Below are 18,610 nucleotides of genomic sequence, written 5' to 3'. Positions count from 1 at the left end.
TATATATATATATATATATATATATATATATATATACAATAAAAGGGAGAAGAAGTGCTTGTCATCTTGTAAAAGTGCTAGTATATATACTTTTCATTATTGTCATTCAATTTGAAAGAAATCCACCCAAAGTATTAAAAGGAATGAGTTTGGGGGTGGCATTTTTAGGGACAATCATCAAAAGAAAATGTAAGATACAAGTTTAAAGTATCAAAATGTCCCTCCATTTTATGTGTTTTGTAAAATATGCTAGCACTTGACAATCCCCATTGTGTATTTCTCTCCCCCATATATATATATATATATATATATATAAAAGAAAAAAATATAATAAAATAAGAAGTGTACCTTATGTTGTCAAGATTGAAGATATTCTCATGCTTTGAATCCTTTTTATCCATCTTTCTTCTTAGCCTCATTTTGAACCCCATGGCCCCATTACATCCCTAAAAAGACCTTTGATCTCTTGATAGTATTTGCTACATTAGTGGAGATAGGAGTAGGGAATTTGCCTATGGGATTGGAAAATTATCCACTCATTCATTTAATTCCATCATTCTATATAGAGACACTTTGACTATTGATTGTCCTAGAGTTCCTTTTGAGCATGACTCTCTCTTTTGATTGGTTGGTGTGGGAATTTTGAATGATAATTGACTTGATGGCTAAGCGGTGAAAGCTTGGATAAGCATTAGATTCTTTGTATTTTGAAGGATGGGTATATGGATTGTTGGTATGGCTGAAGGTGTGTTAAGTTACTTTAATAGGTAATTTTCATAGCTCTTTGGATAAGGCACCCCTAAAAATTTTGCATCACATTTTAAAGTTTGCTTGAGGACAAGCAAAAGCTTAAGTTTGGGGGTATTTGATGCATACATTTTGCATAATCATTTAGGTTTAATTTCATAGCCATTTTATTTGATTATTAGTCACTTTTAGCTAATTTCATTAGTTATTTAGTTAGTTTTTCATAATTGTCAATTTTGGATTAATTTGTAATTTTTACTTTGTTTTGTAGGAAAAATGGTGTTTTTGAAGGACTGAAAAGAAAATTTTCCATTGAGGAGTTACTTCTACAGCCAAAGATGTCAAAAACAAGTTTTCAAGTTGAAATATGCATTGACAAAATTGCGCATAACTTGCCGAATAAGCTATGCAGATCCGCATGAGGGGAAGAAACACTATTCCAACACCTGCCGAATTGTGCATAAGGAGAGTGCATAGCTTATGCAGATTCACGCCTTCCTTATGCAATCTCACGGAAATGTGCATAACCTATGCGCCAAGTCATGCAGTTTCGCATAAGTGAACCAAAAACAGTCGAAAACTGCATAAGGGATCGTGATAACTTATGCAGTCCACTTATGCAGTCCCACAAAGGTTTCATTAATGAGCTGACAGAAGATTCCCTCAGAAAATTCCTCCTAAAACACACCATTTTAGGGCTCCATGTCAGAAAAATGCTATAAATAGCCCCATTTCCCATTTTAGAAAAAAGAAGAAAGCAAGTACAGGAAGAAAAGGAATAGGGGAGGCAGCAGCTGAAGAGTCATAATCATCTCCCACTCCATTTCCAACCAGATTTGGAGATTTCTTTCTTTTCTTATATTTTTCCTACCTTTCTAGTGTTTAATTTCTTGTTTCTTAGCTTAGATCCCTAAAAATTTTGCATCACATATTAAAGTTTGCTTGAGGACAAGCAAAAGCTTAAGTTTGGGGGTATTTGATGCATACATTTTGCATAATCATTTAGGTTTAATTTCATAGCCATTTTATTTGATTATTAGTCACTTTTAGCTAATTTCATTAGTTATTTAGTTAGTTTTTCATAATTGTCAATTTTGGATTAATTTGTAATTTTTACTTTGTTTTGTAGGAAAAATGGTGTTTTTGAAGGACTGAAAAGAAATTTTTCCATTGAGGAGTTACTTTTACAGCCAAAGATGTCAAAAACAAGTTTTCAAGTTGAAATATGCATTGACAAAATTGCGCATAACTTGCCGCATAAGCTATGCAGATCCGCATGAGGGGAAGAAACACTGTTCCAACACCTGCCGAATTGTGCATAAGGAGAGTGCATAGCTTATGCAGATTCACGCCTTCCTTATGCAATCTCACGGAAATGTGCATAACCTATGCGCCAAGTCATGCAGTTTCGCATAAGTGAACCAAAAAATAAAATCGCATAAGGGACTGCATAACTTATGCAGTCCACTTATGCAGTCCCACAAAGGTTTCATTAATGAGCTGACAGAAGATTCCCTCAGAAAATTCCTCCTAAAACACACCATTTTAGGGCTCCATGTCAGAAAAATGCTATAAATAGCCCCATTTCCCATTTTAGAAAAAAGAAGAAAGCAAGTAGAGGAAGAAAAGGAATAGGGGAGGCAGCAGCTGAAGAGTCATAATCATCTCCCACTCCATTTCCAACCAGATTTGGAGATTTCTTTCTTTTCTTATATTTTTCCTACCTTTCTAGTGTTTAATTTCTTGTTTCTTAGCTTAGATCCCTAAAAATTTTGCATCACATATTAAAGTTTGCTTGAGGACAAGCAAAAGCTTAAGTTTGGGGGTATTTGATGCATACATTTTGCATAATCATTTAGGTTTAATTTCATAGCCATTTTATTTGATTATTAGTCACTTTTAGCTAATTTCATTAGTTATTTAGTTAGTTTTTCATAATTGTCAATTTTAGATTAATTTGTAATTTTTACTTTGTTTTGTAGGAAAAATGGTGTTTTTGAAGGACTGAAAAGAAATTTTTCCATTGAGGAGTTACTTTTACAGCCAAAGATGTCAAAAACAAGTTTTCAAGTTGAAATATGCATTGACAAAATTGCGCATAACTTGCCGCATAAGCTATGCAGATCCGCATGAGGGGAAGAAACACTGTTCCAACACCTGCCGAATTGTGCATAAGGAGAGTGCATAGCTTATGCAGATTCACGCCTTCCTTATGCAATCTCACGGAAATGTGCATAACCTATGCGCCAAGTCATGCAGTTTCGCATAAGTGAACCAAAAACAGCCGAAAACTGCATAAGGGACTGCATAACTTATGCAGTCCACTTATGCAGTCCCACAAAGGTTTCATTAATGACCTGACAGAAGATTCCCTCAGAAAATTCCTCCTAAAACACACCATTTTAGGGCTCCATGTCAGAAAAATGCTATAAATAGCCCCATTTCCCATTTTAGAAAAAAGAAGAAAGCAAGTACAGGAAGAAAAGGAATAGGGGAGGCAGCAGCTGAAGAGTCATAATCATCTCCCACTCCATTTCCAACCAGATTTGGAGATTTCTTTCTTTTCTTATATTTTTCCTACCTTTCTAGTGTTTAATTTCTTGTTTCTTAGCTTAGATCCCTAAAAATTTTGCATCACATATTAAAGTTTGCTTGAGGACAAGCAAAAGCTTAAGTTTGGGGGTATTTGATGCATACATTTTGCATAATCATTTAGGTTTAATTTCATAGCCATTTTATTTGATTATTAGTCACTTTTAGCTAATTTCATTAGTTATTTAGTTAGTTTTTCATAATTGTCAATTTTGAATTAATTTGTAATTTTTACTTTGTTTTGTAGGAAAAATGGTGTTTTTGAAGGACTGAAAAGAAATTTTTCCATTGAGGAGTTACTTTTACAGCCAAAGATGTCAAAAACAAGTTTTCAAGTTGAAATATGCATTGACAAAATTGCGCATAACTTGCCGCATAAGCTATGCAGATCCGCATGAGGGGAAGAAACACTGTTCCAACACCTGCCGAATTGTGCATAAGGAGAGTGCATAGCTTATGCAGATTCACGCCTTCCTTATGCAATCTCACGGAAATGTGCATAACCTATGCGCCAAGTCATGCAGTTTCGCATAAGTGAACCAAAAACAGCCGAAAACTGCATAAGGGACTGCATAACTTATGCAGTCCACTTATGCAGTCCCACAAAGGTTTCATTAATGAGCTGACAGAAGATTCCCTCAGAAAATTCCTCCTAAAACACACCATTTTAGGGCTCCATGTCAGAAAAATGCTATAAATAGCCCCATTTCCCATTTTAGAAAAAAGAAGAAAGCAAGTACAGGAAGAAAAGGAATAGGGGAGGCAGCAGCTGAAGAGTCATAATCATCTCCCACTCCATTTCCAACCAGATTTGGAGATTTCTTTCTTTTCTTATATTTTTCCTACCTTTCTAGTGTTTAATTTCTTGTTTCTTAGCTTAGATTAAAGCTTTATTTTCTTATAAACTCAGAATATCTTGTAAACATTATGGATAGTGAGTAGTTTTAATTAGATTCTGGAGTAAGGGACGTAATATTTGAGATATTTTGTGGATTTTGATTGGGTAATCCATATTTTGTGGTCTTAATGAGTTTTATTCATTTCTTGTGTGCTTAATGACATGCTTAGTGTAGGATCCCATTAAGTGATGTTCTTAATCCATGGTTGAGGCACCGAAAGGAGAAGGCCTTGTGATAGATAATCAAGAAATTGGACTTAATTAACTTAGACCTAGAAATAGGTTAAGGATTAAGAGGATTCACATATTAATTAAAGAACCTAATGGGTCTTAATTAACTCTAACTCCACGAAAGTAGGATTAGATTAATTAAGGCACTCTTTGTCTCACTCGAAAGGGTATTCAAAGGATTTAAGAATTAATCTCTTTAAAACCCGTAAGTTCCACAAGATTGGATAACCAATTTAAAATCCCAAAAGCTTGAATATGAAATCCCGAACTCCGGAATCGCCTTTTTATCATTGTTAATTTCTAATCGAATTTAATTACTTGCCATTTTGAATATTGCCATATTTGAATTTTCTTATTTTAATTTGATGCAAATTTAGTTAAATCATTACATAGTTGAATAGATTATTGATTTTGCACATATAGATTTCATACTCCAATACCCATCAATTCATTGCTTTAATTTCAAAAATAGTTCAATTTAGTCAACTTTTTATATCAAAAATTCAATCATTAACACAACTCCTCGTGGGAACGATATCTTTTCTATATTACTTGTACGACCCGTGCACTTGCGGTTGGGCCACATCATGTATCTATTAGTTTATTAACTTGTGAAATTGGTGATGATATTATTCATTACAACTATAAGTGTTAAAAAGCATTTTCTGCAATAAAGAATGTAAAGACTCAATTGCGTAATCAAGTAAAAGTTGAGTTATTAAATGATTATTTGATTACATATATTGAAAGATATTTTTTATAGCGTTAATTATGAAGTGATCAAGCAATGCTTTTAGAAAATAAAAAATCTTCAAAGATAATTGTAATTTGAGATTGTAGCGAGAATTTATTATTTCATGAAATTATTTTTTACATTTTCTTTTTCTTAGTAGATAATTTATTATTATATATAATATATTTTTTAAATTAAATAAAGTATATTTTTTTAACCTTACTTATTCAATTTGTCGCTCATACCGCTAATAGTATGTATAGTGGTATTATGCTTTAAAAAGGAACAAAGGTGAGAATCACATAGCTGCTTGCATACATGCCGATATTATAGCAGCTGATATTCTAGTTTTTTTCAACTTTCAACAAGTGCAGTGTTAGACCAATCCCAGTATCTTCATTAAGAGTAATAAACACTCACCCCCTTTTTTCTTAAGCACTGCTTAATTTATAGCGCTTGCAAACTGTCACAAATTATAACTTGTTATTATCTGTTAAATCTTTAAAATTGCTAAGCAATAAGAAATTACTAGTGACAAGTCAGAAAAATTTTAGACCTATCGCACATGTAGTGCTGCTAATCATATCTCTTGGGAGCTCTTTGCTTAATGGTTATCAAGATTGTTCTTTGATCTAATATAGACAATAGTGATGATAACATTAGAAATTAGTTGTCTAATATAATCATGTCTTAAAGCAATATGTCTAGACTTGTGATTATAAATCTTGCTAAATGCTCTAAATATAGTAGCTTCACTATCATAGTGCAAAGAGATTGACGACATCAATTGTGGTCACAACTTTATACCTAGTGATAAATTATTTAGTCATTCTGCTTATTTACTTACGACTGTTAAAGCATTAAACTCAGATTCCATTATGGAATCAGTAATAAATGTCTGTCTCTTATAAGCCCATGAGACAGCTCATCCACTAAAGTAAATATCCAATTGGATGTAGACTTATTATCATTAACACTGGTATCCAACTAGCATCACTATAACCCTCAAGCATTGAAGGAAATTTATTGTAAAACAAGACAAAAGACTTTGTCCTTTTACGATAACTGATAACTTTTCCAACAGCTCTCTAATGATCAGTGATAGGATTATGAGTATATCTTGAATGTTTACAAATAGCAAAGGCAATATCTGGCCTAGCACAATGAATAGCATACATCAAACTAACAATTGCACTAGCATAGCCTGATTGACTTACAGATCTTCTTGAATTTTCAACTAATTTGTTAAAAACATTAAAAGGAGTATTAGTTTCTTTAATACTCAAATAATTATACTCGGAAAGAATCTTATCAATATAATGAAATTGACTCAAAGCAAAATCTCCACTTTGTTTTTAATTTTGATACCTAAGATAATATTCACTTCTCCCATATCTTTCTATAATCATTCCAAGTCAGTAATTTTGCATTCACAGCAGTCACTTGAAGTTGTTCAGACACTTTTATTGTCATATCTTTGAGTCTAAATATTAAAACAGGCAATTCATCTACTTGATTCATAACAGGTTTATTTTCTGACATTTGAAAAAAAAAATTCATAGAAATCTGTCTATACCTTGTTTTTTAGAAGTATACTTACACTCTAAGGCCTATCCAATTTCTTGTGAAGTTTTGATAGGCCGAAATAAATCATATAGTCTGTCAAAAAGAGAATTCATAATAAATCCTATGCAGCAAACTTCATCTTCTTCACATATCCTATGAGATGCTGTGATTGTTGCAGCCTTATTATTAGATGGTTTAGGAATTTTGAGAAAATTATCACTCAGCAAATATGCAATACCTAATTTTGTAAGCAAAAATAATAATTTGTCCTTCCAGCGAGTGAAATTTATTCTATCAAAATGCTTTAGTTTGAAGACATCAGGATTGACAATCTTGTTGAAAACAAAATAAAAAACACCAGTACCAGAAGCCTCCATTGTTGAATAATTCCCTTAAGATTGTTAGAAAAATAATAACAATAATAACAATAGGCTTCGATTGTGTAGTCGCTCTCCTTAAGAGAATTATGCCCCCCACCATGTTGCTATCAGGTATTTTGAGCAAATTCCTCTAGGATAATAAAGTCAAAACAAAATTTTAAACAACGATTCTAGAATTCTCCCAATAATGAATTAAAGAATAACAATGTTGATTGTAAGTAGAAATGAAGAGAAAAGATAGAAGAGAAAGAGTTAATAGATTTTTGTTGAAACTATTATTTATAAAACTTTTGCACCTCTTCGAACAAATATAACAGTTCACTTTGCATCTATTAGAATAATTAGATCTGTTTACTTTATATCTCTTAAAATAATTATATCTGTTCACTTATATCTTTTAGAATAGAAATAACTGTTGATAATAAATAGTTCGTTTTGATTTCTTTTAATGTACAAACATAACTTTTTTAATATGGGACAACTTTCCTGTCACTAACTATTTCTATCATGCAATCACATGCCAAATTGCATTGTTCTTTGATATTTTTTAAATTTAATCAATTATTAATTAATTTGACATATTAATTATCCATTCTTAATACTACATTTAGCTTTGGATGCTGCGTTGGTGGATGTCTTACAGCTAAACGGAGTGACTTTGCTACTTGTGAATTCTCAATTATCAAGACTGCAATTCTTGCGCATTTCCTTTTGCTGCATGTAAACTAGTTCTTCACAAATAATAATAAGAAAGATTAAAAAAAAAAAAATCACCAATTAAAAAGAAATTCCTATTTCTATATTTCTCCACATCAAACACCCAAGATTATATTTTAAAATTTATTAAATTTCAATAAAATTTTAAATAAAACTAAAAAATTAAAATTATGCTAATCAACCTTAAAAATTCGTAAAAATTAATATATAAGTTACTTGAGAGTAACTCAAGAATTAAAGATGTTCAAAATAATCTAGAAAATCTGAGAAAAAATATTAAAAAATAAAATTTGAGCTTTGAAACCTAGTTTCTCTCTCTATAAGCAAAATTATTTGTTTTCCTTACCTGAATTAAAAAACACATTTAAGCCAAAATAATATAACTTGTAAAGAACATTATAATTTTCTGCACAAATAATTTAATTTTCATTTAGTTTCATTGTTTACCTTCACAACAACCGGTGAACCTTATTGATCTTTGGACTTCGATTATATTTATATATAATGCAAACCATTATGAGTAGGTTGATAAAAAAATAAAATTCAAATTATGCAAACCCAAAAAAATAAAAATAAAATAAAATAATTATGCAAACCATTATTACTTGACTTAGTATATTATGAATTCAAAACACAAATATATGAAACAGTGTTATTAAACCTGGCCTGGAGATTGACCCGACGAAGGTATCGAGTGAATGGGTCAGTGATTTAACCGGTAGATCATTAAAAATTAATTAAATATATAAATTAATTAAAATTAATTAAATATAACACTTATTAATATAAATAAATATAATTAATTAAATTTTAATTATTCAAAATAAAATTTTAACATTTATTAAGTTATATTTAATAAATTTTAATAGTGTTTTTAAATTTTACATAAAAGTATTCAAGTAATATAATGCATCAAAATTTCTATAAATGTATAGTTTTTTTTAATATTTATGAAATATGAAGTATATAATAAAAAATAAATATATTAAAATAAAAACACATAACTACCAAATTAATTCAATTAATTTTGATTTTAAAGACTTTTTTATGAGATTTTAAATTTAATTTTTTATACTAAAATTAAAAAAAAAAAAAGAGAGAGGTTTTATTAAATAATTGAACCACTCATATCAATCGGGTTATATCAGCTTATTGATTCAATAGTTGAGTCCGCCGAATCATGTCAGGTCGCTTCTTTATTTAGTTTAATTATAAATTCAAATTGATTTGAAAGTCAGTTTACCAATTCACTAGTTTAACCGTTCAATTTAGTCCGAGTTTAATAACTATGATGTGAAATCCATGTAGCCCAAGCTTACAATTAAAGACACATTTTGGCTTTCAAAGTTTAGCCAAGGTTTCGAATCCATTTTTAATATTTAGTAATTAAGAGCTAATTCAATCACATATAGATGGCCCTCGAAAACCCCGTTAAATGATAAGCCATATTTGAAATGATAAACATTATATTTGACGTAGTAAACGGATTAAACGTCATATTTTAAAATTGATTACATGACACTCATAATATTCAGGACAGTTGAAACGCTATGTTGTGTTTGAAATGGTAAACGGATTAAATTTAGTGATTTGAGATTATATTAAAATAAAAATATTTTGCATTTTATTTTATAAAATCAATTATTTTAATATAAATTAATTTAAGTAATTTATTAAATTATTATATATAAAGTAATTTAAGTAATTTACTCATCAACAGTCTTCTATATGTAATAACTCAACTTATTCAATAACTGTCACGATTAAAAAATAGTTTTAAATTTATTTATTATTTAAGTGTTAAAAAGACTTGTTTGGTTCCATTATATATGATAGAATTCATTTTATTTGTAAATGGATTTTTTTATTTAGTATATTATATATTAAATGTGAAATTTATTTCGAATGAAATAAATTTTGTATTTAAAATAAATAAAATAATAAATAATAAGAGTATAGTTTTGTTAATTGAAATATATATGATTTGAAATTTGAAATTTATTTGTAAATTTTATAAATTTTGATGAAATTTGATTTAGTTATAATAAATTTTATGAAATTAATTATTAATCATTTTAAATAAATTTTCATTTAAACTAAATATTAAAATTTTATATTTACTAATAAATTTCATAAAATTTAGTGAAATTTATTTATATCAAATACTATCATAATCATAATTAGAAAATTGGTCATTTAAAGCACATGGTTTTAATAATTTTAGTACATAAATAATTATAATATATATATATATATATATATATATATATATATATATATTAAAATTTTTATCTAACAGTTTTTTACTAATGATTTTATAATATTTTAAAAATAAAAGAAAATATTATTTAACAAAAATAATTTAAAAAAATAAAGAAATAAAATAAAAGTACATATTAGAAATATAAAATAAATATATGATGGCAAATATTTTGCTAAGCCATTAACCAGCCCGAGTATTCATGCTCAGATTTTTTTTTTTTATTAAGTCTGTACGAAAATAGACTGATTTCACGTCAATTTCTCTAATAGATTTTCAACGGTAATTATAATATTTTCTCCACTTAAAATATAAAATTATTTCATGTCAATTTCTTTAATAGATTTTCAACAGTAATTATAATAATCGTAAAGCCACTCAATTTGCAATAAACTAATGCAAATTGTTTAATAAGGTAAAGATTATGACAAAAAGGCCACTCAATTTGCAATAAACTAATGCAAATTGTTTAATAAGGTAGAGATTATGACAAAAAGGCCACTCAATTTGCAATTGATTAGTGCTTATCATACGCGCGCGTACTGACAGCTTCATTAAGAGTAATGTATTATCAACTATATGCTCAGTTCATTGAACTTATACTTTGAGAAGCAATCTGTCAAATAGATGTTAAACAAATTTCCAGTCATGTAAAAGGAAATCTTTTCCAAAGTGTTTAATGGTCAGAAACCCAACAGGCTCCGTTATACTCTGAAAATATTTTGCGGGATGAGACAGAAATATTTATATATTTTTTTCAACGTCAAGGTGAATGCCCTTTGCAAGTCCTCCAATGCGTTGTATGAGGTTAAACATTTGTGAATTGTATTGCATCTGTTGTCTTTTATATTCAAGAACTTGAATTGTCAGGAGTTGCCACATTTCTTGTTTTTTTGCTTTTGACATGATCATTCTATTAGATATTCCATCAAACTTCTTCCATATCCTGTAATATATAATGTCTAGCAGTGTGGAGTTTAAGGTGATGAATATGCTGATGCTTCACCGTTGTCCATCGCATATCATGGCCAATATTGGAGGCTTGCTTGTTTCTGGAGGCCTCAAGGCCTCAAGATGATGAATGATTCATCGAGTTACCCTCACGCAGGGCTTAGACTTTGAGGCAACATCCACACTTGATTTCCCACAGAAACTCGTGACTAGCTGCTCTGGCCACTGGTATGATGTTTTTTATCATTTTATTTAGAATTTTAATAGGTAGTGTGTGTGTATATATATATATATATATATATATATATATATAAGGTTTAATAAGAGTTGAATTATAAAAATTTAAAAATATTAAAAAAATAAAAATAATTTAAATTGAACTCAATTCACTTAATGTAAAAATGAAATTTGTTTTATTTTAAAATTTAATTTGTTTGTTTTGATTTAAATACTATCAAGACTGATTTTATCAGTTTGGTTTGATTCTAACGAATCATATATAGTTTAGAAAAGAAATTGATCTACCTTTATAATTTTTGGTTTTATAATTAATTTTTTAAAAAACGTTAAAGCCAACGTAATAATTTAAATAAATAAAAAATTATTATTTCCTTTTTTTCTTTACTTTATTCCCTTTGCTTTCCAAACAAGAGAGAGAAAAAAGTAATTTCATTTCCTATGATTCTCTCCACCCGCCATTTCTCTCCTCTCTCTTTCTTTCTTGGAATAAATTATTAATTTATATCTAAGTCCTTAAAATTTAATAAAACCCTCATATTAATTGTTATTTAAAGTTTGAGTAAAGATTGAATTCGTGAATTTCAATTTTATTAAACAAATTGATCCTTTCTTTCCAATTTATCGTCTTAAAAAACTATTTTATAATGGCAAAATTGCCCTTGTATGAAAGGAATCTTCTTTTACCTCTAAATATTTCACTATTAAAATTAGAATAATTTATAACTAAGTTTATAAGATTTGGTAAAATTCATATATTATTCCTTGTTTAAAATTTAGCTAATAATTGAGTCCTTAAATTTCAATTCTGTTAAATAAATTAGTTCTTCAGTTAAAAAGATAATTAATTTGCCGTTAGTGTATTGACTCTGAAAAGAAAAAAATTATTGATCCTCTTTTTATTATTACGTCAGAAAGTAATTAAAAATGAAAGTTTAAAGTAATACCATTTATAATAAAAAAAAAATTTATTTCATTTTTAAACTAGCATTATTAAGGCCACTGTCTTTCCTCAAAAGCCATAGACTCCACAATGAAGCAAGGAATAAAACGATTCATGCATCGTTATCAAAAAGCCATAGAATCCATTATTATGCAAACTGCAAAGACTTAAAGGGATCAATACCATTATTCTTCATCTTTTTGCCTCTCATTTTTCACTTCACTTTATTTTCTTTCTTCACATTTCAATCGAGAGAGAGAAAAGTAATTTCATTTCCATCATTCTCTCCACTCTCAATTTCTCTCCTCTCCCTTTCTTTCTTATCATTTTTTCAAACAAAGAGTTCATTTTTCATCCCTTAGATTTCTTGTAATAACTTAGCTTCCGTTCATTTTTTTACGCTTCTGTCCAATTCTTCATAAGCTATGGGTAACGTCGTTTCAATTCAATGCGGTGATGCCTTGATCGGTCGTTGCTGGGATTGCGTTGCTGGACAAGCTCTTTATGTATGTCAGCTTGAAGACAATCTTCAAGAACTTGAGACTGCAAGAGATAAATTAAGAGAGCTGAGCAATGATGTGATGCGGAGGGTTAAAAGTGAGGAAACTCCACAAACAGTGCAGCTGGATCGAATTGGAGGATGGCTTTCAAGGGTAGACGCTACCATTACTGAAGTTGATTCTCTCCTCAACAGAGCTACGCTAGAAAGACAGAAATTGTGTCTCGCAGGCTGTTGCTCCAAGAACTGTAAGGCCACCTACATGTTTGGGAAAAGCGTTTCCAGAAGCCTCAAACATGTGGTTGGTTTGATGAGCGAAGGAGATTTTAAGGAAGTGGTTGAGAGGACACTTCCAGAACCAGTGGTAGTAGGAAATGTTAATCCAACATTGGGCACTGAAACTACCTTAGACGAGGCATGGAGCTACATCACGGGAGATGAGGTGAGAATTGTTGGCATATACGGTATGGGGGGAGTCGGTAAAACTACTCTTCTTACTAAAATCAACAACAGATTTGCCACTATATCTAATAATTTTGATGTTGTGATTTGGGCTGTGGTTTCTAAAGATTTGAAACCTGAGAAGATTCAAGAGCAGATTTGGAAAAGAATTGGCTTTTTGGATAAGAAATGGAAAAAGAAAAGCCTCCATGAGAAAGCGGAAGACATATTTCATGTACTGAGTAGAAAGAAATTTGTATTATTATTAGATGACATATGGCGGCGAGTTGACCTTGAAGAGATTGGGGTTCCTCTACCTACTAGACAAAACAGATGCAAGATAGTATTCACAACACGCTCTTGCAGAGTAGGCGGGCAAATGGAAGCTGAAAAGATGATAAAAGTAGAACCTTTGGCTTGGGAAGAAGCTTGGGCGTTGTTTCAGAAGAAGGTTGGGGATATTGATTTTGATATTGTTCCTCTGGCTCAAGATGTTGCTAAAGAGTGTAGTGGGTTGCCAATCGCACTCATTACCATTGGCAGAGCAATGGCCAGTAAAATTACAAAGGAAGAATGGGAGCATGCTCTTGAGGTACTTAGAAGCCCTGCCTCAAGCTTACCAGGCATGGAGGATGAGGTAATTCAAGACATGGAGGTTGAGGTATTTGTAAGATTGAAGTTTAGTTATGACGGTTTGCTTAGTGATAAAGTTAAATTTTGTTTCTTATATTGTTCCTTATTTCCGGAAGACTTTGAAATTGAGAAAGATGACTTGGTACATTATTGGATTTATGAGAATTTTTGTGCTCGCAATGAGGCATATTCTATAATTGGGACTCTTGTTGGGGCATGTTTATTGGAAGAGAAAGGCCGACATGTGAAAATGCATGATGTGATTTGTGATATGGCTCTGTTGATAGCATGTAAATATGAAAAAGAAAAATATAAGTTTTTTGTGGAAGCGGGTGCCCAATTAACTCGAGTACCAGAGGTTGGAAAATGGGAAGTATCAAAGCGGATGTCCTTGATGGCAAACTCCTTCGAGAGAATCCATGAAGTTCCTAGATGTCCTGATCTTTTTACTTTATTTCTCAGCGATAATCGTAATTTGAGTGAGATCAGTGATGGTTTCTTTCAGTTTATGGGTACACTAACCGTTTTAGACCTATCAAGTACTAATATCAAAAAATTGCCGGTAGGAATATCAAAATTGAACTCATTGCAATATCTTAATCTGTCATGGACGTTGATAAGTCAATTGCCAATTGAGTTGAAAATGTTGGTAAATCTGAAATATCTGAACTTGGTGGGTAATTTCGAGCTAAATATGATTCCAAGGGGAGTCATATCCAGTCTATCACCATTGCAAGTTTTGAAAATGTACAACGTTGGTTTTATTTGGGTCGAAAAATTGGAAGATAATATATTGAGGGAAGAGAACATGCTAATAGAGGAGCTACAATGTTTGGAACACTTGAATGAATTGAGCAGTACAATAAGAAGTGTCTCAGATCTCCAGAGTTATGTCAACGCCCACACATTAGTCAACTGTACTCGAGCTCTATGGCTTAATTTGTTTCCAAGTCCACAATCTCTCAACATTTGGTGGTTGGCAAATATGAAGAATCTAGAAGATATTGTTATAATTGGTGGAAGTAATTCAGAAGAGTTGGGAGTCAATGTTGTAATGGAAGAGATAGAAGCACATGATGCAGGTGGAGGCCTAGGCAACTCAATGATCTCAAGGAAGATATACTTTAATAGCCTTCATACATTGACTTTAGGGGGAAGCCTCAGATTGAGGGATCTGACATGGGTTATTCTAGCTCCAAATTTGACGTGTTTGAATGTGCAAGTGAACGAGCATATAGAAGAGATAATAAGTGTTGAAAAGTTAGATGATGTTCAAGTTGGGGATGAAAATTTTAACCCATTTTTTAAACTCCAAGTGCTCAGGTTGCTTTTTTTACCACAACTGAAAAGCATATATCCCAATGCCTTGTCCTTTCCCTCTCTAGAAAAAATCGAAGTAAATGAATGCCCACAGCTTAAGAAGCTGCCATTAAACTCGAGCAGCGCAAATGGAGGCAAAGTTGAGATTAGAGCAGAGGAACAATGGTGGAAAGATGTTGAATGGGAGGATGATTCTACTAAAACTACCTTTCTACCGTGCTTTGTGCATGCTCGCTACCATTGGTAATTGGTTTTCATTTTCAACTTTGTATTATTTCGTATTGACATATTTTGATCATATTATATCTTGCATCAAACGCTTAAAGGCTTTCAAAATTATTGTTGAATGTGATTTCTAATGCAATTTTTTTTTTTTTGGCAGGGGATGAGCTGGCAAACTATGGAATGGTGCTGTGAGAGCAAATGCTGCATTTGGCTTTGGATGCTGTGTTGGTGGATGTGTTACAGCCAAATGGAGTGATTTTGGTACTCAAGTATGAGGACTGCAATTCTTGCGCATTTTCTGTTACTGCATGCGTAGCTTTTTTGCTTTGATTTTATTTTGAGATGTTTTCTTCGAGTTTGTGCCCAGTCAATGCCTTCTACCTGAAATTAAAGTTGAGTTTGCTTAGTATGAGCTCATTTTATGTTTGGTCTGAATTTTGCATATCATTTTAGGGATGGGTCCTTAGATAGATATACACCATGTATATTTGTGCTCTTTATTTTTCTATAATCAAAAGCTTATTCTTCACTTGAAATCTTGAAAATTTACATACAAATCGACATGATTATATTATATTATATTATATTTTTTAGATGCACTGTTTAAACTTGGGATAGCCTTAGCTCAATCTAAAACTCTAAAATTAATAATCACTAATCTGATAAGTCTAGCTATTATTTAAATATAAGATTGGATCTCATATTTATATTTTAAAACTATGAATTTTCTGAATTTAATTGATTGCAAACTTTTTGTGTTTGTATCACGTAATATATGAAAGAATTTTCATTTGTAATTAATATGTAAATATGAATTTTATATATCTAATAATAAATTTATCAATAATTTATTTTATATAATCATACAACCACTAACATTACTGCTTACTATTGATCAAGCTAGCATTTATTTTTAATATCTTGAATAATAATAATAACAATAATAATAATAATAATAATAATAATAATAATTTAGCATGGAATCATTTCAATTCCATCTTTCTATTTCAATCAATAATAGTTCAATTATAATATATAAATAAAAATATTTTTGACTCAAAATAAACTAATTTCCTCTAAAAATACATTTTTAATATAAACTAGTTCTTCACAAATAAAAAAAAATCCATAAAAATTCACCAATTAAAAAGAAATTCCTATTTCTATATTTCTCCGCATCAAACACCTGATATAATATTATATTTAAAAATTCATTAAACTTTAATAAAATTTTAAATAAAACTAAAACTCTAAAATTATGCTAATCAATTTTAAAAATTCATGAAAATTAATATATATAACTTACTGGAGAGTGGGTTGATAACTTCATTATAATTTTCTGAACAGGTAATTTCATTCCCATGAGCACGTTAATAATAATAATAATAATAATAATTTTGGCCTCCAAAGTTTAGCCCAATATTTATTGCACGGTTAAAAAAAGTTTCGAATCAATTTTTAATTTTTCGTAGCTAAGAGCTAATTCGGTCACATACAGATGGCCCTCGGAAACGGCTAATTATTAGGTACAGCAGGAGCACTAAAAAATAGTGCTCTTTCTTTCATAGAAAGTGAGTCTTTCCTATTATATTGGGAGTGGATCTCACATGATTGTGAGAGAAGGTGTATGTACACCGGGTGCACCTAATAATTCCTCCTCGGAAACCTTCGTTAAATGATAAGAGTTTCGGTTACATGAGATTTTGATAAAATATTATTTTGAAATTTTTGAAGTATTTAGAAATTAATTTAAAATCAAATTTTATACATACCAGTGTAATGGTAAGAATGACCTTATTTCAAGCTTTTTGAAGTGGTCATTGGTGAGTATTTTAATCAGTAATTTTTTTTTTGTGTGTTTTTTTATATTGATTTTGTGTTTTTTCAATAATTTTCATATTTGTATCCTTTAGAATATATTTGTTTTGTTCCCAATTTATTTTTGTTGATAGTTCTAAGTTTTGTCATGAAAGATTTATTATCTCCTCTTCTGTGAGGATTTGATATTTGTTTATTTGCGAGAATTTGCTCCAATTTTTCTTTTTTTTATTATTATAGAATTATTAAGCATTTTGTTTTATTATTTTGGTCAGAGTGCAATGATAGTTAGTAAAGATTTCTCTTGTTGAGTATATCAAAATTTGATAATTTTTAGATTATACTTATAAAAACACTGCCGAGTCAAATAATGGTAGATTACCATTGAGTGAAGCATACTTTTCGTCAATTGGCTAACTTAAATACCATGTTAATGCAATTGAATAATTACAATTATCTTTTATGTTAGTTTATCTTAAATTTTCTTATGTAAAATTTGTAACAACCTGATTTTTTTTATATACACATAGAAAATATCTAAAAGTTAGACTATTAATTTATTACTATTTTATTCATGGTATTAAATTAGTATTTTCATAATAGTAATATTTTTACTTTATGAATGTTATTTTTACTGTTATTATTATTACTATTATTATTTTAAATTGTTATTTGTAATATTGTCACTATCAAAAAAATCAATTAAAGTTGTTTAAGATTAAATTAAAATAATAATAATTATAATAATAATTATTATTATATCTAAAGTTTTATTTAATTTAAATATAATAAATGAATTTTGAACCTAATTGTATCTATCTAAAAAAGTTTAGGGACCAATAGGATAATTAAAAGTACAAAAAAAAAAAAAAAACAGATATCAAATCGCAATAGTAGAGCTAGCACACACCCCCTCCCCATCCCTCTTCTCCATTTTTTTCCAGCAACCCACCAACCACCATTGCCAGCACAGGCTTCCAGCTGCTCCAACAGGTCCGATGACCTTCCCTAGCATCCATGAACGCTCACTAGCAGCTCCAACAACCAAGCAAATCGATGTAAGAGAGAGAAGAGAGAGAGGAGAGAGAGAGAGAACTTCCAAGCCATTTTTCAGTTGATTCTGATGGCCAACGCTGGCGATAAAAGCAGCACTTGACTCCCCACGAGCCCAGCTTCATTTTTCGATCATCCTCATTGTCGATAACCACCAGATTCACACAAAACAAGAAGAGAGAAAAATATCGATTTTGTCACTTGTCAACTATTTTTTCGACGATCCGACTGTCAAATCAGCGATCTGAGACCATCGATGAACTCAGCGTGGCAAAACCTTCAAGATGGGATCAATCATGCTCTGATCGGACACCATTTGAAAAAAGCGATTATCGGACTGTCTAAATCATTTGGTGAGATTTTTGA

The 18,610-nt window shown here is 30.3% G+C and overlaps 1 protein-coding gene and 1 long non-coding RNA gene across 2 annotated transcripts; both read left to right on the top strand.

Annotated features, from left to right (window-relative positions):
• The first annotated feature begins 12,680 nt into the window (after positions 1-12,680).
• Positions 12,681-14,956, top strand: LOC131183394 (probable disease resistance protein At5g63020). Its single transcript, XM_058154167.1, has 2 exons — positions 12,681-14,863; positions 14,911-14,956. The coding sequence occupies exons 1-2, from the start codon at positions 12,681-12,683 to the stop codon at positions 14,954-14,956; spliced, it is 2,229 nt and encodes a 742-aa protein (XP_058010150.1).
• Positions 14,955-15,779, top strand: LOC131180172 (uncharacterized). Its single transcript, XR_009149011.1, has 2 exons — positions 14,955-15,391; positions 15,531-15,779. It is a non-coding gene; the product is annotated as an uncharacterized LOC131180172 (long non-coding RNA).
• Positions 15,780-18,610: the final 2,831 nt, after the last annotated feature.

The sequence above is a fragment of the Hevea brasiliensis genome, chromosome 1 (genome assembly GCF_030052815.1).
Source record: "Hevea brasiliensis isolate MT/VB/25A 57/8 chromosome 1, ASM3005281v1, whole genome shotgun sequence".
In the NCBI taxonomy this organism is placed as follows: domain Eukaryota; kingdom Viridiplantae; phylum Streptophyta; class Magnoliopsida; order Malpighiales; family Euphorbiaceae; genus Hevea; species Hevea brasiliensis.
The sequence above is the reverse complement of the archived record's forward strand: the minus strand, read 5'-3'. Positions and strand labels throughout refer to the sequence as shown.

What these genes read in the sequence shown, in the direction of transcription:
- LOC131183394 (XM_058154167.1), top strand. Translation starts at nt 12,681, where the DNA reads ATGGGTAACGTCGTTTCAATTCAATGCGGTGATGCCTTGATCGGTCGT. An exon ending in GGTGGAAGTAATTCAGAAGA is followed by an intron (nt 14,864 to 14,910) that starts GTTGGGAGTCAA and finishes CACATGATGCAG; the next exon opens with GTGGAGGCCTAGGCAACTCA.